The 23578-nt window shown below is 47.2% G+C and overlaps 2 protein-coding genes and 1 pseudogene across 15 annotated transcripts in view; 1 reads left to right on the forward strand and 2 right to left on the reverse strand.

Annotated features, from left to right (window-relative positions):
- Atg13 (autophagy related 13) overlaps nt 1–5245 on the reverse strand; it is a 41175-nt gene extending 35930 nt beyond the window's left edge. For 5 of the 10 annotated variants that reach the window (XM_075961388.1, XM_075961386.1, XM_075961384.1 and 2 more), the window contains exons 1-2: nt 5048–5245; nt 4657–4956 (exon numbers count right to left, since the gene is read on the reverse strand). The gene's annotated coding sequence lies outside the window, so the exon portion shown is untranslated. Of the gene's footprint in view, nt 1–4656 lie in introns of all 10 variants that reach the window. The other 5 variants (XM_075961389.1, XM_075961387.1, XM_075961385.1 and 2 more) reach the window with 1 other exon arrangement.
- Nucleotides 837–2496, reverse strand: LOC142843651 (ubiquitin-conjugating enzyme E2 variant 1 pseudogene; annotated as a pseudogene).
- Nucleotides 5246–5279: 34 nt separating the features above from the next.
- Nucleotides 5280–20792, forward strand: Harbi1 (harbinger transposase derived 1). Of its 5 annotated transcripts, none has more exons than XM_075961395.1 (3): nt 5280–5412; nt 6967–7758; nt 16936–20792. In XM_075961395.1, the coding sequence occupies exons 2-3, from the start codon at nt 7089–7091 to the stop codon at nt 17313–17315; spliced, it is 1050 nt and encodes a 349-aa protein (XP_075817510.1). In that variant the 5' UTR covers nt 5280–5412; nt 6967–7088; the 3' UTR covers nt 17316–20792. The 5 variants fall into 5 exon arrangements, with proteins under 5 accessions (XP_075817510.1, XP_075817508.1, XP_075817509.1 ...); XM_075961393.1 differs by having other exon boundaries at nt 5288–5472; nt 6963–7758; XM_075961394.1 differs by having other exon boundaries at nt 5288–5467; nt 6963–7758.
- Nucleotides 20793–23578: the final 2786 nt, after the last annotated feature.

Genomic DNA, 23578 nt, shown 5'->3' on the forward strand with positions numbered 1-23578 from the left:
CTAAAAGTTAAAGTTATTTAAAACAGAGTATCTTTTTTTTTTCTTTTTTCATTTTTGGAGACAGATTCTCAACACATATCTCTGGCTGTCTTGAAACTCAGTCAGTAGTCCAGGTTGGCCTTGAGCTCATTGATTAAAATCCTGGCTGGGGCTGGAGAGATGGCTCAGTGGTTAAGAGCACTGACTGTTCTTCCAAAGGACCTGGGTTCAATTCCCAGCACCCACATGGCAGCTCACAACCGTCTGAAGATCCAGTTGCAGGGGATCTGACACCTTCACACCAATGCACATTAAATAAACCATAAAAAATATTAAAAATAAATAAATAAATAAAATCCTGGGATGGGGGCTGGAGAGATGGCTCAGTGGTTAAGAGCATTGCCTGCTCTTCCAAAGGTCCTGAGTTCAATTCCCAGCAACCACATGGTGGCTCACAACCACCTGTAAAGAGGTCTGGCACCCTCTTCTGGCCTTCAGGCATACACACAGAATATTGTATACATAATAAATAAATAAATAAATATTAAAAAAAATAAATAAAATCCTGGGATGCTACCCTGGCCTTGAATTCTCTAATCTTAATACCATTTTATTTTATTTTATTTTTCAATGCACACTTGTTTATTATAGTAAAACCAGGCAATGACCGACAGCACACTGCTTATGGAACACTGGTAAACTTGACTTACAGGATGCTTAGCCCGGACAGCTACAGTTTGTCCCAGAAAGACCAATGGCCACAGGAGTCACACTTCAGACCTGATAGTTGCTGCTTCAACAGCTGGGTTCACATATATGCTCACCCCCCCACAAAAAACCCAAACCCAAAAAAACCCTTGCAACACAACAAATTGCCTTTATTTCGGTATGCATCCATATTTCAACATTTAGTGGTTCTGAACAGAGTGAGGAACATGGCAACGAGCCAGGAGGCTAGGCCCACTGAAAACTCGTGACACTGAGCTCCTCCAGGTCCCTGCCGAGGGTCTGAGGAGCAGCAACACTGAAACCTGAGTCCACAGGGTCAGGGCCTCTGTTCCAGCTGTCAGGCTCCCCATCAGACCGGATGGGTGGCCAGGGAGCCCTGTCCAAACCTCTTCAGTTTGTAAAAGCAAAGCGATTATGAGAAAAGGAACCGACACAGAACCCCGTGCACTTAGGACTCTCTGCATGGCCTTTCTCTAGGCGGAATCACCAAGGACCCTGAACACTGGCAGGTTTGTTGCCTCGTGACTGCTCTGTTCACCTCGAGACCTGAGCTCAAAGTGCATGGGCTGATGGTGGCAGCAGGGCTGAGGACCCAGCACCCCTTCCCAGGCTGGTGGCAAGTGAATGTGTGGTCCAGAGCTAAGAGAGGGAGGCCAGGCTCTTCCAACCTCATCTGATGGCTTCTGGCCACAGCAAGTGTTGGGTGGTGATGGGCAACAAGTGAATTGAGGAGGGGAAAAGCAGCACCCCTTGATAAAGGTGGGGATACGGAAGCCCTGAATTCCTCACCCACGGCCAATTTCAGAGGGAGGGGAGGGTTACAATCTAAGACTTGGCCAAGGGCGGGAGTGGAGGAATGGGGGAGACGATGGCTTGGACGGGGCATCACTTAAGACTTAAGGAAGCAGGGGTACAGCCAAAGCACCCTAAGCCCAGCAGTAGTCCCACGGCTGCTACCTGAAGCCTTCCCATCTAGTCTAAGGGCCACCACATAGCTGTGGCAGGAGGGCGGGGCGGGCAAAGGCAGACCCAGGCCATGTGTCAGCAGCAGGTGATTGTGTGATGTGTCTGTTCACAGTTGCGTTAGCTGTGCCTACCGCTCCCAAAGGAAATTGATTTCAACACACCTTCTTGATCCCAGAAGTTCAACTAGGCAGCCAGCGGTTACACTTGACAGAAGATGTTACACAGCACAGCTCAGGCATTTCAAATGGACAGAAATTAGTATCAGAACAGTGCCTCAGGATGAAGTCTCAGTGGAGCTTCCTCTCCAGGACATTGAGGTCTACAAGATGAATCTAGAAAATTCACTACTGTGGAAAATGAAGACTTAGGTTGGATTGGGGAGGGGAGGCCTGGGCCCTGGTGACAGTGTCATGTTCTCTTTTGACATCATCAAGCGTCGAAGCTCCTGCAGGATGACTTTGATGCTGTGGGAATTCTGCCACTTTGCCAGCACTGCTGTGGCCCTTGGGTCCACCGCGCCATTTGAACTACTCACGCCGCTCATATTGACTTTTGTTTCAAATCTTACAGATGAGTGCTTCTGGGTATTTAGGCCCACATTCTATTTTAAGGCTGTATATTCGGTTTTCATAAATTGTTCTTGGAGGCCCAATTATCATCCCTGTCCCTCTTGTAAGTGTCATGTCTCCGTCGTCCTCTAGACCCCAGCTAACTGTGCCGTCGCCTACTCCTTTCTGGCCTCCTTCCAGCTCTTCCAACAGTCGGAAATTTCGAGGGACTTTTATTCCCGAGCCTGTGGTGGCTGCCATCTTGCGTCGCTGTCGCTCCCTTAATACCATTTTAAATTACGCCTCTAATCCCAGCATTGGGGAGGCAGAGGCAGGTGAGTTCGAGGCCAACCTGGTCTACAGCTTGAGTTACAGGACAGGTTCCAAAAACTACAGAGAAACCCTATCTCAAAAATTCCAAAACAAACAAAACAAAACAACAAGAACAAAAAACCAATCTTACTTTTGGGTCTGGAGAGATGGCTCAGAGGTTAAGAGCATGGACTGCTCTTTCAGAGATTCTGAGTTCAATTCCCAGCAACCACATGGTGGCTCACACCCATCTATAATGAGATCTGGTGCCCTCTTCTGGTGCACAAGCATACATAGAAGGAATGTTGTATACATAATAAATAAATAAATAAATCTTTTTTCAAAATTACCTTTAAATGGCTGAAGAGCTACTGGCAATACTAATGGGGGAAGGAGCTGAAACTCCTTAAAATTAGAAAGACTGTAAAATGACTTTTACCTCTGCATTTTATTCAAGTATATGTGAACCAAAGTGGAAGCAGCATCTTTAAAACCATAATTCTGTTCTAACTACTGTTAATTCTTTTTTTAATTTTTCCCCATCCCCAGCTTCTATTAATTTTGGCTCAGACATCTATTTTACTCATGAGAAACTGGACATGGCCACTGAATTGTTTTCCTAAGTAGTGGTGATTCACACTCTCATCCCTTCTCTTGTGACTAAGGGACACTATTAGAAGAAACTGCCTGTGCAGCCTCCACCGGCCCTCAGAAGACTTCCTTAACAAACCGTTCACAGGAACTCTATGGGGACAAACAGACAAGTATTTAAAAAGATCCGGAAAAACTTAATGACTTACAAGCCTTTATAAGATTTAAACTCAGGCTTTAGTATTGGTATGGTGGTTCATGCCTATAATCCCAGTATTCAGGAGGCTGAGTAAGAGGTTCGGAAGTTCAAAGCCACTTCCTGCTCTAGAGCGAAGGCCAGCCTGCGTTTTAGTAAGACCCTCTCTCAAAACCAATAGCGGCAAAAACTAAATAAAAAGTACTGTTTGGGTGACCATGATGCTGCATGCCAACACTGGGGAGGCAGACAAAGACACAGATATACACAGATATATACACACATAATTACTTAATTAAGAGAATTCCAAGAGACAGACAAGGTGGCATGTTGATAAACCCCGAATTTGGCTCTGGGGATGGAGTAGTAATTCAAGGCCAACCTAGACTACGTAGCAGGACCCTGTTTCATCTCTCCCAAGCTAGGTCTGGTGGCAGCCTGGGTCGATAGTCCCAGCTACTGAGGAGGCTGAGGCAGGAGCATAACTGAAACCCAGAAGAGAGCAACGTGATAGGCTGTTCACTGGGGAGCGATAAAAGGGGGCAAAAGAAATGTTCAGATTGAATTGAGCAGACGAACTGGGAGCTGAGTGACTAAGGAAAACCGAGCTGTGACAGTGATGAGCCCACGGAGGCTCTGAGCCTCTTACTTTCCCAGGGTTATTTAATGAGACTGGGTCGCAGGTTTCCACAGGTCGTTCCACTGCCAGTAAGAAGACTGTCGTGAACTTTGGGCCCCTTTTTCTTTCACTAGTCAACAGTCACCCTCACCTACACGCGGAGCACATATTTGGCACTCAATTTTTTTTTTTTTTTTTTTGGTTTTTCGAGACAGGGTTTCTCTGTGGCTTTGGAGCCTGTCCTGGAACTAGCTCTGTAGACCAGGCTGGTCTCGAACTCACAGAGATCCGCCTGCCTCTGCCTCCCGAGTGCTGGGATTAAAGGCGTGCGCCACCATCGCCCGGCTCAATTTTTTTTTTAATCGAATGAAAACCTACCTTACTCATCGTGGTATCCAAGCTCTACTTACGGCCCTATAAATTATCTCCAACAGACCTTCTTGACTTAACCCAAATAGCTAAGAAAGCAGCAAGGAAGTTTAGGGGGACTTCTGTAACGGTTGGGACCTCTCAAGAACCAAGAGGGTCTACACCAAACCAATTTCCCGTGGAAAACTTAATGACGGGGTTAGGCAGCTGAACCTCCGCTGGTCGACTTGGGCGTCCACAAGGAGGTGGCCCAGAAGACGCAGATAAGTGACCTCCCACTCGGGGTCACTGAAACATCTGGAGGTTATTACTCCCAAAAGTGAGTACTGGTAAGCTACGACACATACCTCTCATTCCGGAGGCCGGGGCCTGGAATCGGCCAACCGCGCCTCCCGGCTGAGGGTTCCGCGCTCCGGGGCGGTATAGGCAGCACGGGTGGTAGAGAGATACCTCACGCTTTACGAGGCTCCTGTCTCCAAGAACTGAGCAAACTGTCTGGCCGATGTCAACTAGTTTTCCTCAGAGCTGCTTCTTCACGCGTCAAGCGATCTTTCCCGCCCTAAGCCAGCAACCAGTCGCCCGTCGGCGCCGCCATCGTTAGTGTTTGTTTTTATCCGCTTCGGTGCAGGCGGTGGGGAGAGAGGGCGCTGTGTGGGAAATGCAGCTGTCAAACAGCAGTTGCACTTTCGCTACAGCACAGACCCCCCCCCCCCCCCCTCCTATTTAGTCTTTCGGTACCTCAGAGTCTCCATGAAAGTTGGTTTCTTTCCAGAAATAAATCTTTTGCACAATTTTAAAGGTTCTTAGAAAAGAAGAGTGCATGGAAAGGAATTTTGGGAGCTCGAGACCATTCGGGCTCCGTGTGGAATGTTCGGAGCGAAGCGCAGGTCGCGGCGGCCGCGGTGCCGAGGACGCGGCGTGGGCGGGCGCTGACGCGAAGGGGGCGGTGCCGCTGTTGCGCAGCGTGGCGGCCTGTGCGCCGCCGCGGGTTCCGGAGGAGGGCTTCTCTGGCTGGGCGGGCGGGGTGCGCTCCCGGTAACCCTGCCGCTGCGGCGATCTCGTGCCAGCCGCCGCCGACTCCGGGTGCCCGAGCAGTCAGGCTGGTATTTTGCTCTTTTGAGACAAGGTCTCTCTGTGTAACTCAGGGTAGATTAGAAGGTACTGTTGCTCAAGATGTCCTGGCTCACTCGGCCATGCTGCTTCCCCAGCTTCCAACTTTACAGACGTTACTCTTAGCGCTGGGCCAGTCTTGGGAGTCTTGTTTTATTATTCTTTTTTTGGCTGGCTCTCTCGTAGTCCAGGCTTGCCTCGCACTTCCATTACTTTCACCTCTCATGTACTTGAATTACAGTGAGCCACCATGCCTGGGTTTGGTATCTTTTCATTGCACAACCTTTAAAGGAATAAACTTTTTCAAAATATATGTTTACGTATTGGAGGAGGGGCGAGCTGTGGCAGGGATGTGGACGCCAGGACAAATTGCGTCAGACAGTTCTTGCCTTCCACCATGTCAGGAATGGGCTCCTTTCTGCAGTCTTCGCAGCCCACCCCAGTACCCTCGGAGCCCTCTCTCTGACCTTAATATATTTTGAAAGCGGGTTGTAAAAGTGGCTCCGGCTTTCCAAACTTGTTTCTCCTTTTCTTTTCATACTGGCTAGCCTTCCTTTCTAACCTTCTGCCTGGGGATTTGAACCCCTTGAGATAGGCGGAGGCCGGGCGGTGGTGGCTCACGCCATTAATCCCTGTAGGGGCAGGCGGATCTCTGAGTTCGAGGCCAGCCTGGTCTACAGAGCTAGTTCCAGGACAGGCTCCAAAGGTACAGAGAAACCCTGTCTCGGAAAACAAACAAACCAACAAAAAATTCAGATAAAGGGAATGCCAGTCACAGCAGATGAAGTAGGTCCCCAGGCAGGGTCAAGGACTTCTTTTCTTCCCTCCTATCTTCCTAGTTAAACTGGTTTGAGCACTCCCACGTTGGTCTTGTACTTACAAGGTGGAGCCTTACATAGGGCTTTGGAAAACAAACCTCCATGACGAAGCCTTTAGGTGTTTATGACTCGTAAGCCGCTTACTGGCTGCTGTACAGACCATCACCTGCATTAATCTTTTGCTGTTCTCAGTTGCAATGCCAAGCATGAAATGAGTCACTGAGATTGAACTCCTATTGTCTGAGAATCAGGCCAAATTTGTCATATATCGGTGAGTTAGTGTAGAAAAATCCAGAGTTAAAAAGTGAATTGCTAGAGGCAGGCGGATCTCTGTGAGTTCGAGACCAGCCTGGTCTACAAGAGCTAGTACCAGGACAGGCTCCAAAACCACAGAGAAACCCTGTCTCGAAAAACCAAAAAAAAAAAAAAAAAAAAAAAAAAAAAAAAAAAAAGTGAATTGCTGGAAAGGTGTTGTAGTTTTGAGTCAGTTTGTATGGTTTTGGTAGGTTTCTAATTATTTTATCTTTTCCTTTTTGTTTTTGTTTCTTTTTTGCTTTCAACACAGGGTTTTTCTGTGTAGCCTTGGCTGTCCTGGAACTCACTCTGTAGACCAGGCTGACCACAAACTCAGATCCGCCTGCCTCTACCTCCCAAATTCTGGTCTTAAAGGTGTGCACCACCACCACTCAACTCTAATTGTTTTTTTTCCTTTAATTACTTTGCAGGAAGAAGGTTTTAGATGCCAGAGCCGTTTAACCAATGGTTTAGCTGTTGAATTCTGACACTTCTTTTGCCAACCTGTTTGTTGGGAAAAATTCAGAAAAAAACAGACGTGTATATCTACATCGGCTATGGCTATACCAATAACAGTGCTTGACTGTGATCTCTTGCTGTATGGCCGAGGTCACCGGACCTTGGACCGTTTTAAGCTGGATGATGTGACTGATGAATATTTGATGTCCACGTATGGATTTCCACGACAGTTCATTTACTACTTAGTGGAACTCTTGGGGGCAAGTCTTTCTCGACCTACTCAGCGATCTAGGGCTATTAGCCCAGAAACTCAGATCCTGGCAGCATTGGGCTTCTATACCTCAGGCTCCTTCCAGACTCGGATGGGAGATGCAATTGGAATTAGTCAAGCCTCCATGAGCCGATGTGTTGCCAATGTCACTGAGGCCCTCGTGGACAGGGCCTCACAGTTTATTCACTTTCCAGCGGATGAGGCCGCCGTCCAGTCTCTGAAGGATGAGTTCTGTGGGCTGGCAGGGATGCCGGGAGTCATAGGGGTGGTTGACTGTATCCACGTGGCAATCAAGGCACCGAATGCTGAAGACCTCTCCTATGTGAACCGCAAGGGTCTGCATTCTTTGAACTGTCTGGTGGTGTGTGACATCAGAGGGGCACTGATGGCTGTGGAGACACGCTGGCCAGGTAGCCTCCAGGACTGCTCCGTGCTACAGCAGTCTGCTCTGTGCAGTCAGTTTGAAACTGGGATGCATAAAGACTGCTGGCTTCTTGGTAAGTTTGTACATGTAAATCTTCAGTTTATACCCAGAGAAAAGTTATGCCGTAGAGCGGAGGGAGTCTAAGATTCTGTTCTATAGTCTTGCTCTTTGTCTTCATACTTCCTCTGTGTAGCCTCAGGAGAACTCTCTGAGCCTTCCTGTTTTTCTTTCATTATTATTGCTAGCCCTGTAGACAGGCTGGCCTTGAACTCAGACATTCACTTTCCTTTGCTTCCCTTGTGCTAGGGTAAAAGTGTATACCACCACACCCTCATAGTTATTTTTATACTATTTCTATACTAGGGATCAAACCCAAGGTTTGGGAATGTCAGGCAAGGCTTCTACTACTGAACCTTCTACCTTTGTATCTTGATTAAAAATAAATCAATATTTAAGGGATGTAGAGGTATGCTCAATGGTTAAGAGCACTTGTTCTTGCCGGGCAGTGGTGGCGCACACCTTTAATCCCAGCACTTGGGAGACAGAGACAGGTGGATCTCTGTGAGTTCGAGGTCAGCCTGGTCTACAGAGCTAGTATTCTAGGACAGGCTCCAAAGCTACAGAGAAACCTTATCTCAAAAAAATGGAAAAAAAAGCAGTTGTTCTTGCAGAGGACCTGGATTTGATTCCCAGCACGTGCACGAAGGCTTTCAGTTACTCACAACTCCAGTTCCAAGGGATTCAGTGGCTTTTCTCCTCCTTAGCACAAGGCATGCACACGGTATACAGACAAATGCACTTGCAGGCACAACGCCCATACATATAAAATAGATGTTTAAAATTTTAAACAAAAACAATATTTAAGCTGGGTGTTGTATTTGCTTGTAATCCCAGGACTGGGGAGGCTGAGGCAGAATGCTCTCAAGTTCTAGGCACAATTTGGGCACGCCTCTCAGAGACCATGCCGCCCCCCCCCCCCCCCCCCCGCAAACAAAACAACAAAAGAGGGTGGCAAGATGATTTATCCTATAAAGGCACTTGCCACCAAGCCTGAAGACTTGAGTTCAGTCTTCTACATGGTGGAAGGAGAGAACTGGTTCTGGCAAATTGCCCTCTGACCTCTATACATTTGCGGGGCAGTTTTGTCCCAGCCCCACATACTAAATAAATGTGATTTTAAAAATTTAGCTGGATGGTGGTGGTGCATGCCTTTGATCTCAGCATTTGGGAAGCAGAAGCAGGGGGATCTCTGTGAGTTCGAGGCCAGCCTGGTCTACAAAGCAAGTTGCAGGACAACCAGGGCAACACAGAGAAACCCATTGTCTTGGGGGAAAAACATTTAAAAGTGTTAGATAGGCACAATGATACTGAAGAAAGAGGCGAAAGGATCTCTGTTCGATTAGGCCAGCCTGGGTTGGGTTGGGGACCAATCCCAGGTCCTCTGAAAGAGTGGCCAGAGCTCTAACTACTGAGTTATCACTCTAGCCCCTAAGCTTTACTCTTAGGTAAGCAACAGCAGGACAGAGGTTATCTTATGCACAACATGTTATTTGTTGTTTGGTTTGGTTTTTAGAGACAGGGTTTCTTCACGTAGCCCTGGTTTTCAAGGAACTTGATCTGTAGACCAGTCTGACCTTAAATGCACAGAGATCCACCTGCCTCTGCCTCCTGAGGGCTGGGATTAAAGCCATATTCCGCCATGCACAGCACAATATATTATGTTTAAGAGTGGAATAATTTGTTAGTGTTGAGCATGGTGTCAAATACTGCAGAGATGGAGGCAAGAGAAATCACTTGATCCCAGCAGTTCTAACCTAAACCAAAAGGAAAGAGCCAGACACAGCAGTGCCTAACCTGTAATAAAGCACTTGGGAGATTAGGCAGGAAGATGGAGAGTTCAGGACCAGTTTCTGCTCTCTTATTAAGGTCATGGCGAACCTAGGAATTCTGTACAGTCCAGAGCGTGACCTGTAAGAGCCGTGCTTTCAGTTTTGAATGAGTGAGTTTGTTAAGTATATGGCAAACAAGAGTAAAAGAGTAAATAGCAAGTGATTCTCTCTCTCTCTCTCTCTCTCTCTCTCTCTCTCTGTGTGTGTGTGTGTGTGTGTGTGTGTAAGAGAGAGAGAGAGAGGGAGCGCATATGTGAGAGAGTGTGGTATCATCAAATCAGAGGCTTACTGATGTCTAATAGGAAGTGACTGGGGAAGCTGAGGCAGTCTGCTGAAGTTTCAGATTGCGTTCTGTCTGTGGGTGAGCTTTCCATGTTGGACTTCCTCCAGCTTGTCTTCCTCACTGTAGGCTCTTTATATCACACTAAATAATAGTAAGGTGTGTTGACATGGTTCGCCTTCTATGTTCCAAGAACAAGATGTTTTACTCCTGGGCTGGCTTGCTGTTCTTTTCCCTCCTCATTACAGAATTTGGAGCAGGCAGCACACCCCCAGACAGGGAGCCTTGGACAGCAGTGAGACAGATGTGCTTGGGCCTGAACGTGGAGTGAGTGTTTCAGTGAGCTCAAACAGCATATGACAATTTGCCAGTATATTGTATATTACACTAGGCTACGATGGATCCTGTCTCAAGAGAAGAAAAAAAAAGACGAGAAGGAGAAAACGAAACGTGTATGAAGGTTTTAAGATGCTGAGGCAGGGTTGTGAGTTTCAAGACAGCATCAACCTCATAGTGAGAACTTATCGGAACAAAATTTATCAAGTGTTAGAATACCTCTTTATTAGTGCGAAATCACTAATCTATCTGTACAGCATATGATCAGAATGAGGTGCTTAACACGTAGCAGATACGCAGGAAATGCCTGTCTCTAATGTTTACCTTCTCTTTTAAAGAGAAGCCTCCCCAGTTCCCTGTGGGCAGACTGCTGGCACACTGGTGGGTTCCAGCCTCTGATTCTCCTCAGTTACATGCACCGTTTTCCATGCAACACCTACTGCTACTTTTTATTTTTCTCTTGACAGGATTTCAACAGGTCTTCCAGATGGCCTTGAACTCATAATCCCCCAGCCTCAGCCTCCTGAGACCCTGCTTTAACAAAAGTAAAATAATATCAATTTTTTTTTTAACGAAAGAGGAACCTAAGAGGCATAGGCACAGAATATTTAAGCTACTTCTGAAGCGTCCCTTCCTGGTGTCAGTCTCGGCTGTCCCTGTAGACGCGTCACCTAAACTCCTTCCTGGTGTCAGTCTCGGCTGTCCCTGTAGACGCGTCACCTAAACTCCTTCCTGGTGTCAGTCTCGGCTGTCCCTGTAGACGCGTCACCTAAACTCCTTCCTGGTGTCAGTCTCGGCTGTCCCTGTAGACGCGTCACCTAAACTCCTTCCTGGTGTCAGTCTCGGCTGTCCCTGTAGACGCGTCACCTAAACTCCTTCCTGGTGTCAGTCTCGGCTGTCCCTGTAGACGCGTCACCTAAACTCCTTCGTGGTGTCAGTCTCGGCTGTCCCTGTAGACGCGTCACCTAAACTCCTTCCTGGTGTCAGTCTCGGCTGTCCCTGTAGACGCGTCACCTAAACTCCTTCGTGGTGTCAGTCTCGGCTGTCCCTGTAGACACGTCACCTAAACTCCTTCGTGGTGTCAGTCTCGGCTGTCCCTGTAGACGCGTCACCTAAACTCCTTCCTGGTGTCAGTCTCGGCTGTCCCTGTAGACGCGTCACCTAAACTCCTTCCTGGTGTCAGTCTCGGCTGTCCCTGTAGACGCGTCACCTAAACTCCTTCGTGGTGTCAGTCTCGGCTGTCCCTGTAGACACGTCACCTAAACTCCTTCGTGGTGTCAGTCTCGGCTGTCCCTGTAGACGCGTCACCTAAACTCCTTCCTGGTGTTAGTCTCGGCTGTCCCTGTAGACGCGTCACCTAAACTCCTTCCTGGTGTCAGTCTCGGCTGTCCCTGTAGACGCGTCACCTAAACTCCTTCCTGGTGTCAGTCTCGGCTGTCCCTGTAGACGCGTCACCTAAACTCCTTCCTGGTGTCAGTCTCGGCTGTCCCTGTAGACGCGTCACCTAAACTCCTTCCTGGTGTCAGTCTCGGCTGTCCCTGTAGACGCGTCACCTAAACTCCCAGTCTCTAAACAGTTCAGCTCTGGTCCTCATTTCTTCAGCTCTTAGGCTACTGCTGTTAAGCAGCTTTGGGTTTGATCTCCCAGAACGTCTTCTGGGTGACTGATCACATAAGCATTTATAATCCGTTCCCTATCTGATCCTAATTCCCTCGTGGTCTGTTTTCCAGCAGTGCTTGAACTATAAGCAACTAGTAAGTTATGTTGATGTTGTTACTGTGCGTGTGATGTGTGTTAGGTGCACACATTCCTTAGTGTTTGTGTGAAAGTGAGAAAACTTTGTGGAATTGGCTCTCTCTTCAGCTCTCTGTGTGTTCCAGGGATTGAATTTAGCTTGTCAGGCTCATTGGCAAAGTGCTTTACCCACTGAGCAATCTTGTCCAGTTCCTGGATTTTTTAAAAATATTTTGAGAAAGGGTCTTATTCTATTTTTTTAAAATATTTTATTTATTTATTTATTTATTTATTTATTTATTTATTTATTATGTATATAATATCCTGTCTACATGTATGCCTGCAGGCCAGAAGAGGGCACCAGACCTCATTACAGATGGTTGTGAGCCACCATGTGGTTGCTGGGAATTGAACTCAGGACCTTTGGAAGAGCAGGCAATGCTCTTAACCACTGAGCCATCTCTCCAGCCCCCAAGGGTCTTATTCTAAGCTCAAAAAGTGCTTCTCACCTATTACAGTCTCTACTACGTGGTAGATGTCCATTATGTCACAGGTGTTATTGCTGAGTCTGCACAAGTGTTGCTTCCATTGTTTATAGTATCCTTTTAAAACATTTTTATATTTATATGCAGATCAGAGGACAGTTTGTAGGAGTTAGCGCTCTGTTTCCACACGTGGGTTCCAGGGATCAGAGCTGGATCCCCAGGCTTATTCATATCAGGCCCTTTGCACTGAGCACCTAGTGTCCAGCATCCCTTTCTCCCCAGCCCTCGCTTTTCTGCCCTGGCTGACGTCAAGCTTGCCTCTTAGGTGCTGGATTACATCATAGCCGGTTCTACATCAATGTCTGTTTCTATTTCGAGAGGGTTTCTCTGTGTAACAGTCCTGACTGTCCTGGATTCGCTCCGTAGAGCAGGCTGGCCTTGAACTCACTGAGAACCTCCTGCCTCTGCCTCCCGGAGTGCTGGGATTAAAGGCGTGCGCCACCACCGCCTGACTTCTACATTCATTCATTTTAAAGAATTTAGTGATTAGAAAGAGGCAGAGGCAGGCGGATCTCTGTGAGTTCGAGACCAGCCTGGTCTACAGAGCTAGTTCCAGGACAGGCTCCAAAGCCACAGAGAAACCCTGTCTCGAAAAACCAAAAAAAAAAAAAAAAAAAAAAAAGAAAGAAAGAGTGAGTTCAGTTCAAAGAAGAGTGGAGTTGGTATACGCCTGTAATCCAACATGTGAGAGGCAGAGACAAGTATCAGAAGCTCAGGGACCTGACCTACGCGAGACCCTTGATTCAAAACAAAAGTGGTTGGGGAGAAAGCCAGGTGTGGTAGCTCATGTTTATAATCCCAGCATTTAGGAGGCCGAGGCAGGAGGATTGCAGTGAATTTGAGGTCAGCTTGAGCTACATAGGGAGTTTTAGGTCTACAGAATGAGACTGTCTCAAAAAAGAAAACCAACTAAATATAAACTTTAATTTTTGTGAGACATCTCAGTTATTTTCAGCTAATCCAGTCTTAGAAACATATGATCCTAAATAAAATGAAAGAAGTCTTTTTATTATTTTTAGAGCAGTGCCCATCTCTGTCTTAAGCATCTGACTATTTACTGAACTTGATGATGGGGCAGGAGTACAGCACTTACTCTGGAATTCAGGGCCCAGTATCCGATGGGGATTTATAAAATGTTGCACCTAGCTGGGCATGGTGACTCACACCTTTAATCATAGGACTCAGGTGGCAGAAAGCAGGTGGATCTCTGTGAGTTAGAGGCCAGCGTGGTCTACAGAGTGAGTTCCAGGACAGCCAGGACTATGTAATGAGACCCAGTCTTGGGCGGTGGGGGAGTCACACCTCTGTGTGAGCTGCTTTGTTTGTTTGAAGTCAGGACATTTAAACATTATAGAAATGCTGTGCTTTGAACTAGGACTTTGCTCCCCATTTGTGTTTGCTTTTCTGAGGTCTTCCCAGGATCTTTTGATAAGGGTCACTTACAGGAAATGCCTTTTGTATCACTCAATCCACTTCTGGTTTCTTCGCATCGTCATACTCATGTTCCTCCAGCTCATGGGATCGCGGTATCCCAGCATGCAGCACCCCTGAGTTCTGATGGCTACTGAGTCTTCTCAGCACTGGGAGAGATCATTGTGAAGTGTATGGAATCCCTAGGTCACACGTTCAGACATGAAAAGGAACAGTGAGACTGGAACTTTTCTTCATGGGTGTCTTAGATCTCATGTTAGAATTCTTTTTCTCTTGAGCTCTACAGAGATTGTAAAATTAGTATCTTGTTTGAATTTTTGGGGGGGTGTAGTTTGTTTGAGACAGGGTCTCACTGTATAGACGAAGCTGGCTTCAAATTCATAGAAATCTGCCTGCCCATGCCTCGTGAATGTTGGGATTAAAGATACATGCTACCACATCTGACCTTTGATCATTTTTATTAGGCCTTTTTTAAAAAAAATTATTTATTTATTATGTATACAATGTTCTGCCTGCACGTATGCCTGCCCGCCAGAAGAGGGCACCAGATCTCATTATAGATGGTTGTGAGCCACCATGTGGTTGCTGGGAATTGAACTCAGGACCTCTGGAAGAGCAGCCAGTGGTCGTAACCTCTGAGCCATCTCTCTAGCTTCTTTATTAAGCCTTTTATAAAGAACAGTATCTTTCAATTTGAAAACTCACTGGGAATAGTGGCATGCATACCTAGAATTCCAGCACTTGGGAAAACTCACTGGGAATAGTGGCATACATACCTAGAATTCCAGCACGTGGGAAGTAAAGGAAGGAGGATCAGGAATTGAAGGTTATCCCCAGCTGTCTGGAAGGTCCAGGCTAGCCTGGGCTACATGAAACTACTTCAAGAAAAAGAAAAGTAAATACAAAAAAGTCAGAGGGGATTCTGAGGGCTGCTGCTGTAGGGCAGAGGGGGATGAGAGGATTCTGAGGGCTGCTGTAGAGCAGAGGGGGATGAGAGGATTCTGAGGGCTGCTGTAGGGCAGAGGGGGATGAGAGGATTCTGAGGGCTGCTGTAGGGCAGAGGGGGATGAGAGGATTCTGAGGGCTGCTGTAGAGCAGAGGGGGATGAGAGGATTCTGAGGGCTGCTGTAGGGCAGAGGGGGATGAGAGGATTCTGAGGGCTGCTGTAGGGCAGAGGCAGAGGGATTCTGAGGGCTGCTGTAGGGCAGAGGCAGAGGGATTCTGAGGGCTGCTGTAGGGCAGAGGGGGATGAGAGGATTCTGAGGGCTGCTGTAGGGCAGAGGCAGAGGGATTCTGAGGGCTGCTGCTGTAGGGCAGAGGGGGATGAGAGGATTCTGAGGGCTGCTGTAGGGCAGAGGCAGAGGGATTCTGAGGGCTGCTGTAGGGCAGAGGGGGATGAGAGGATTCTGAGGGCTGCTGTAGGGCAGAGGCAGAGGGATTCTGAGGGCTGCTGTAGGGCAGAGGGGGATGAGAGGATTCTGAGGGCTGCTGTAGGGCAGAGGCAGAGGGATTCTGAGGGCTGCTGCTGTAGGGCGGGGGCGGAGGCAGAGCCCTGCTCTGACGTGTACAAGGCCTTGAGTTCTCTCCCAGCATGGCAAAAAATAAAACACTAAGAAAGAAAAAGCCACGGGTCTGGTTCCTGCGTTTCTACCTCATTACTACAGCTGTAGGAACCAGATTTGAATGTCGTTAGCTGTCAGTGGTTTTAGTCAAAGATATTGCCAGGTAACAGTGCCTTATGCTTTTCACAGTGGTATACTTTATTGTTTTTGAGATGGGCTTTCACTGTATAGACAAGGCTGGCCTCACTGGTCATCCTCCTGCCTTAGACTCCCAAGTATAGGCATTACTGGTTTGTGCCACTTATGTGGGGTTGGTTTGTAGCCTTGACATTCATCACCTACCATCACCTCCACCATGGAGAAAAGGGAGGGAGGGATGAAGAACTGTGGGCAGAGAACAAGCTTCAAGGAGTGGGGGAAAGGAGCCAATCAGTAGTAGCTCACGCCTTCATTTAAAATTGTTTGTTTGGGCTGTAGAGATGGCTCAGAGGTTAAGAGCTCTGGCTGCTCTTCCAGAGGTTGAGTTCAATTCCCAACAACCACGTGGTGGCTCACACCCATCTGTAATGAGATCTGGCGCCCTCTTCTGGTGCGTGGGCATACATGGAGGCAGAATGTTGTATACATAATAAGTAAATAAACCTTTTTTTTAAAAAATAAAGGCCAGACGGTGGTGGCACATGCCTTTAATCCCAGCACTCGGGTAGCAGAGGCAGGTGGATCTCTGTGAGTTCGAGTCCAGCCTGGTCTACAGAACTAGTTCCAGGACAGGCTCCAAAGCTACAGAGAAACACTGTCTTGAAAAATAATTAATAAAATAAAATTGTTTGTTTGTTATTTTTATGAGATAGAGTTTCTCTGTAGCTTGGAGCCTGTCCTGGAACTTTCTCTGTAGACCAGGCTGGACTTGAACTCACAGAGATCCGCCTGCCTCTGCCACCTGAGTGCTGGGATTAAAAGCATGAGCCACCCCCGCCCAGCTAAAATTATTTATTTTTATTTTGTGTGTATGAGAGTTTGCCTACATATATGTACGTGTACTCTGTGTGTGTCTCTGGTATCCTTGGAGACCAGAATAGTGTTGATTTCTAAGAAGTGGAGTTATAGATTGTTGTAAGCCACATACAGGTGCTGGAAATTGAATCCAGGTCCTCTGCAAGAACAGCCCATACTCTTAGCCCTGAGCCATCGCTTTAGCCCTTCTTCATGCTTTCTCATGGCCGCATTTTTCTCTTGGTTATTATGGAATGGTGTGCTTTGACCCTGCCTTACTCACTGTATTTCCAATTTTCACTTTTTTTTCCTGAGAGACAAGGTCTCAAGTGTAGTTCAGACTGGCCTAGAACTTTAGGCAGTCTTCCTGTCTCAACATCTTGAGCACTGAGATTACAGTCATGTGTCACCACATCCGTCCTGAACTTCACATCTTGTATGTAATCCATCACAGTCACATTTCTTTGTCCTTTCACTCAGGTGACAGTTCCTTCTTTCTCCGCACCTGGCTCATGACTCCACTTCGTGTTGCTGAAACCCCAGCAGAGTATCGCTATAACAGGGCCCATTCTGCAACCCACAGTGTGATTGAGAAGACTTTGCGAGCCCTCTGCTCTAGGTTCCGATGCCTGGATGGATCGAAGGGAGCACTGCAGTACTCGCCGGAGAAATCCAGCCACATCATCTTGGCTTGTTGTGTCCTTCATAACATTTCCCTGGAACACGGGATGGATGTTTGGTCCTCTCCAGTGATCGGACCCATTGAACAGTCACCTGAGGGCGAGTGTGAGCTAATGGAGTCCCTGGATTTGGAGGCTGACCGAATCCGGCAGGAACTAATGCTCACTCACTTCAGCTAGTGTGGAAGGTAGAAGAAGGAGACTTTCTCCTTACCAGCCCATCACCAGGTTCTGGCATCCAGTGAGACTGAATGTGCACACTTGCCATAAATTAACATTCAGTGTTTTAGAAGGGCAGGAGGTGGGGGAAGGCATGCCAGCAAATGTCAGTCAACTAGACCGAAACGAGACAATGTTTCCCTGATGTGCGGTGAGGCCACGCTGGGCACCACTGTTTCCCTGATGTGCAGTGCAGTGAGGCCACGCCGTGCACCACTCTGTTTCCCTGATGTGCAGTGAGGCCACGCCGGGCACCACTCTGTTTCCCTGATGTGCGGTGAGGCCACGCCGGGCACCACTCTGTTTCCCTGATGTGCAGTGCAGTGAGGCCACGCCGTGCACCACTCTGTTTCCCTGATGTGCAGTGAGGCCACGCCGGGCACCACTCTGTTTCCCTGATGTGCAGTGAGGCCACGCCGTGCACCACTCTGTTTCCCTGATGTGCAGTGAGGCCACGCTGGGCACCACTGTTTCCCTGATGTGCAGTGAGGCCACGCCAGGCACCACTCTGTTTCCCTGATGTGCAGTGAGGCCACGCCGGGCACCACTCTGTTTCCCTGATGTGCAGTGAGGCCACGCCGGGCACCACTCTGTTTCCCTGATGTGCAGTGAGGCCACGCCGTGCACCACTCTGTTTCCCTGGTGTGCAGTGAGGCCACGCTGGGCACCACTGTTTCCCTGATGTGCAGTGAGGCCACACTAGGCACCACTCTTTACTGTTCTCTGGCTGCAACTGTAAAACCGTAGTAAAGGAGAACAGCACATAACCAAAGCATTTGTTGTTCTGGAGATCTCAAATGAAAACAATGTTTTTCCTGATTTCTTCATTTCCTCCCTCCTTCCTTTCTCCCCTCCCTCCCTCCACCCTTCTTTTCTTGCTAGTTAGTTTGAGACTTTTCTTCTCAAAACTGATAGCACAGACTGCCCTGGTGCTCACTACATTGCCCAGGGTGGCCTGGCCCTTGTAACAGCCCTCCTTCTTCAGCCTCCCAGGTGCTGGGTGACAGGTGTATGACATCATGCCTGGTACCCGGATTCTGCCTGGTGACAGGTGTACATCATCGTGCCTGGTACCCTGATTCTGCCTGGTGACAGGTGTACGACATGTCTGGTACCCTGATTCTGCCTGGTGACAGGTGTACATCATCGTGCCTGGTACCCGGATTCTTCCTGGTGACAGGTGTACATCATCATGCCTGGTACCCGGATTCTGCCTGGTGACAGGTGTACATCATCGTGCCTGGTACCCGGATTCTGCCTGGTGACAGGTGTACGACATCGTGCCTGGTACCCTGATTCTGCCTGGTGACAGGTGTACGACATCATGCCTGGTACCCTGATTCTGCCTGGTGACAGGTGTACGACATCATGCCTGGTACCCTGATTCTGCCTGGTGACAGGTGTACGACATCATGTCTGGTACCCTGATTCTGCCTGGTGACAGGTGTACGACATCATGCCTGGTACCCTGATTCTGCCTGGTGACAGGTGTACGACATCATGTCTGGTACCCTGATTCTGCCTGGTGTATGACATCATGCCTGGTACCTGATATTTTGTTTCTCACCTTTGCTGTCTACATGGGCAAATAGAATGACTTTAGTTGAGGAATAATCTAAGTGAACACTTGCCTAGCGAGTGTGAAGTACTGATTCCTAGAACTGAGAAGAAACGAGGAGAAAGGAACTGCTAGTCTGCATTTGCAGGATGTTCTGAAGAGGACATTAAGGACAGTGGGAAGCCGCCATCCTGAGTGTGCCAGCACTAATTGGACTACGATTTGGATCTAGTTCCTGGGGGGACATCTGAACTCCAGTCTTCTAGTTCATTCTTGAGTTAGAGTTAGAGGACAAATGGGGGTAAAGACGATAATTTAAATATAGTTAAAACACATTTATACTTTACAGAGAATCTAAAGACCCTGGCAGTTCAACAAGAGATTCCCACAAGTTTACAAAATTCATATCTAACTAGACAACTTTTGGGGGGTAGGGGGTGAGACAGGGTTTCTCTATAGCTTTGGAGCTTGTCCTGGATCTAGTTCTGTAGACCAGGCTGGCCTCAAACTCACAGAGATCCACCTGTCTCTGCCACCCATGTGCTGGGATTAAAGGTGTGTGCCGCCACCACACCACCCGGTGACATTTCTTTTTAAAAATAGCACTTATTCATTTATTTTGTGTGTGTGTGTGGTACATGGTGCCTGTGTGAAGGTCAGAGGACAACTTGTGGGGGTCACTTCTCTCCTTCCACTCTGGGAGTCTAGAGATTAAACTCATAGCAGGCTTGTTAGCAAGTGTCTATCTGCTGATGTATCTTGCTGGCCTGACATCCTCCTTCCCCCCCTAAACAGTGTTTTTCTGTGTAACAGCCTTGGCTGTCCTGGAACTAGGTCTGTAGACCAGGCTGGCCTCGAATTCACAAGAAACCTGCCTGCTTCTGCCTCCCGAGCGCTGGTATTAAGGCCTCCCACCTCTGCCTGGTCCTCCTCTCCCATTTTTAATGTGGCAGTGAGATTGAATTTAAGAGTCTGTTCTCTGCTCTACCTCCAAACTATACCCTTAGCTTACTTTTCATTTTATTACTTTGTTGCTCAAGCTGGCCTTGAACTCACTAGCCTAGACAGGCCTTAAACTCATAATCATCCTGCCTCAGCCTCCTGAGTATCTGGGATTACAGATTATGCCACCAGACTAGCCTTGGTTATTTTTTATAAGGCTAAGGTGTGAGAATATTAATGTTGTCTATTTTGGAATTCTTTGTAGAGAGGACAGTTCCAGGGAGAAAAGGGGCCATAGAGCCAGTCATAGTGGCTCTTGCTTGCAATCCCAGTACTCAGGAGGCTGAGGTGGTTATATTGTGATTTCAGGCCAGCCTGGGCTACTGTGGTAACCCCATCTTTAAAAAGTAGAGGTACAAAGCATGACTTGACATAAACTCTGGAGCTAGACCTAGAATATTAGATGTAGAGCCACAGACAGCACTTCCCAGGAAGTGAATAACCTCTCACAGGTCTTGTCCTGAAACTTCACTGTTGTAAAAATAGCCTAATCGGGATAATAGAAGTGTGAATTAGGTTCACACTTCAGTGTCTTTGCTGGGACTAAAAAGGTTTCCCAGATTCTCAGCCATGTGACACCTCAGATCATTTTCTACCTGCCTTTGGCAGTGTTAATCTGGGGATCTTCAAAGTAAACAGCTGATGACAGAAGAAATCTGGAAATAAATTGAGGGTGACTCATCCTTAAGATTAAGAACAATTGGGGCTGGAGAGATGGCTCAGGTTAAGAGCATTGCCTGCTCTTCCAAACGTTCTGAGTTCAATTTCCAGCAACCACATGGTGGCTCACAACCATCTGTAATGGGGTCTGGTGCCCTCTTCTGGCCTGTGGGCATACACACAGACAGAATATTGTATACATAATAAATAAATAAATATTTAAAAAAAAGATTAAAAACAATTATGGACTTTTTTTTTTTGGTTTTTCGAGACAGGGTTTCACTGTGGCTTTGGAGCCTGTCCTGGAACTAGCTCTGTAGACCAGGCTGGTCTTGAACTCACAGAATCCGCCTGCCTCTGCCTCCCGAGTGCTGGGATTAAAGGCGTGCGCCACCACCGCCCGGCTTTGCGCCACCACCGCCCGGCTAATTATGGACTATTATCTGCTGTTTATTTCCATCCCAAATGCTATTTCTCATCCTTCCCGACACTGAAGAGCGAGTCTCGTGGTGGGAGAGTGCACTCAGTGCGTGAAGCAGGTCCTAGAGGCAGGTGTGAATAGCTGCTGGAGACTAGGTTTGAACATTACACAGCGAAGACTTCGTTACAGTTTCTTCTTCCTGCATTTTTTCTATTTAGTTTGAGATAAGATCTTATTATGCAGCATGGCTTGCCTGGTACAGACTGTTTAGCACAGGGTAGCCTCAAATTTAGCATATTCCTAATTTAGCCTCCCAAACCCACTGTGCCAGCTTTGATTTTGTTTTTTGTTTTTGTTTGTTTGTTTTGTCTGATTTTGTAATCTGACCTAGAACTCACTCTCTATAGACCAGGCTGGGCTTGAACTTGGCCTCTGGAGTGCTGGAATTAAAGGTCACACCCAGCCTCTTGTTTGCCTTTTTTTTTTTGTTTTGTTTTGTTTATCGAGACAGGTTTGGTTTCTCTGTGGTTTTGGAGCCTGTCCTGGAACTAGCTCTTGTAGACCAGGCTGCCTCCCAAGTGCTGGGGTTAAAGGCGTGCGCCACCACTGCCCAGCTTGTTTTGTTTTTTGAGACAGGATTTCTCTGTTTAGTACTGTCTCAGCCTCTGCCCCTGAGGGCTGGGATTAAAGATATGTCCTACCATGCCTACCTTTGTTTTGTTTATTTATTTAATTGCTGGGAAATCAAACCCAAAACCTAGCACACACTAAGCAGACACTCTACTTGGAGTTATAACATCATGTTCTGCAAAACTTAACGAAAGCTTGTTTTGTCTCCCTCTTAAGGTCTATAACCTAAGGCCGGGCGGTGGTGGCGCACGCCTTTAATCCCAGCACTCGGGAGGCAGAGGCAGGTGGATCTCTGTGAGTTCGAGACCAGCCTGGTCTACAAGAGCTAGTTCCAGGACAGGCTCCAAAACCACAGAGAAACCCTGTCTCGAAAAACCAAAAAAAAAAAAAAAAAAAAGGTCTATAACCTATGTTAGCCTCAAAGTTGCCACCCACCTGCCTCAGCCCTCTAAGTGCTGGGAAAAAGAAAAGAAAACTGAAAGATACTACTCACTGTGTGTGTCCCCATCCTGTTTTATTTTCTAGATTCTACCAGGATTTTACAGAATTGTATGTATAAGAGATGACAGACTCAAAATTAACATTCTCCAGTTCAAATTTCCTTGTTTAGTCTTTCTAAATTCTTCCCATGTGATTGACAGTGATAAGGTCTATTTTTAGGGGGATGGACTATCCTGGTTTGCTCAGGGCTGTCACAATTTTAGCACTGAAAGTTCTGTGTCCAGTTGATGATTATAACAGGAAGAAACTCGGGGGATCATTACCCTGCTACTTGCAGGGGAGTAGCTACACAAGGAGAACCTACTCAAACAACAACCAGCACAGCAGTGTTCCTGCTATTGTGCAAAAAAAAAAAAAAAAAAAAAAAAAAGGATATCAGCACATCCCAGGTTGGTGCAGACTCCTTCCCATAGCCTTTCTAGTTAGGAGCTCTCCAGTGTGAAAAGGATCCTAGAGGTTTGAGGATCTCGACTCTGATCTCTCTTGTTTGGTCTGATTAGACCAACGTTGTCTCTGTCAGAACAAGCAGTCATTTATTGTAAAGTTGAAGGTTAATGCCATACTCAGAAAATTTTTCCAAAGGAAGTTGATGGAGTTATTGGTGGATGAAGCTATTTCTTTTTCTTTCTTTCTTTTTTTTTGCTATGAGCATATAGAAGTTTATACATACCAACTAGGCACTGTACCTCTTTTTTTTTAATTTATTTATTTATTATGTATACAATGTTCTGTCTGTGTATATTCCTGAAGGCCAGAAGAGGGCACCAGACCTCATTACAGATGGTTGTGAGCCACCATGTGGTTGCTGGGAATTGAACTCAGGATCTTTGGAAGAGCAGGCAATGCTCTTAATGTTATTCTTAAAAAACGATTCCAGAGCTGGCTGGCGGAGCCCGCCAGGAGAAAAGCGGCTACAGCTTCCCACCAGCGGGAGGGCATGCGCCACGCGGCGGTGGCGGCAGGTAACAGACACATAAACACAGGAAATAGCCATAAGTATTTATTAAGGAGGGAGAGAGAAAGAGGGAGAGAGAGAAAGAGAGAAGAGATAAAAGGAGAGAAAAGAGATAAAAGGAGAGAGAAAACGCGTGTGCACGTCAAGGAAGCAGAAAAGGAAGGGGCCTAGAAGGCTGCGGGCAGGTCAGAGGTAATGGGAGTGGGCGTGGCTTGTCCCTTAAAGCGACAGGAAAGCACAATACTTAACCACTGAGCCATCTCTCCAGCCCCAAGGCACTGTACCTCTAAGCAACGTTTAGTTCACAAATCATGTTACCCATATTCTCACAAAGTAGTCTAATCTTAGCTTTTCAAGTATCTCCGTTTGCAAATGATACTTTTACATGTATGTGTAAAACTACAACTGTTTTTTTTTTCCCTCAAAATAAGATGTCTGCAGGGATGTAGTGTGTTCACTCTGTTGATGGAGTGCTTGCCTAAGACGCAAAAAACTCT

Source organism: Microtus pennsylvanicus, chromosome 2, assembly GCF_037038515.1.
Source record: "Microtus pennsylvanicus isolate mMicPen1 chromosome 2, mMicPen1.hap1, whole genome shotgun sequence".
In the NCBI taxonomy this organism is placed as follows: domain Eukaryota; kingdom Metazoa; phylum Chordata; class Mammalia; order Rodentia; family Cricetidae; genus Microtus; species Microtus pennsylvanicus.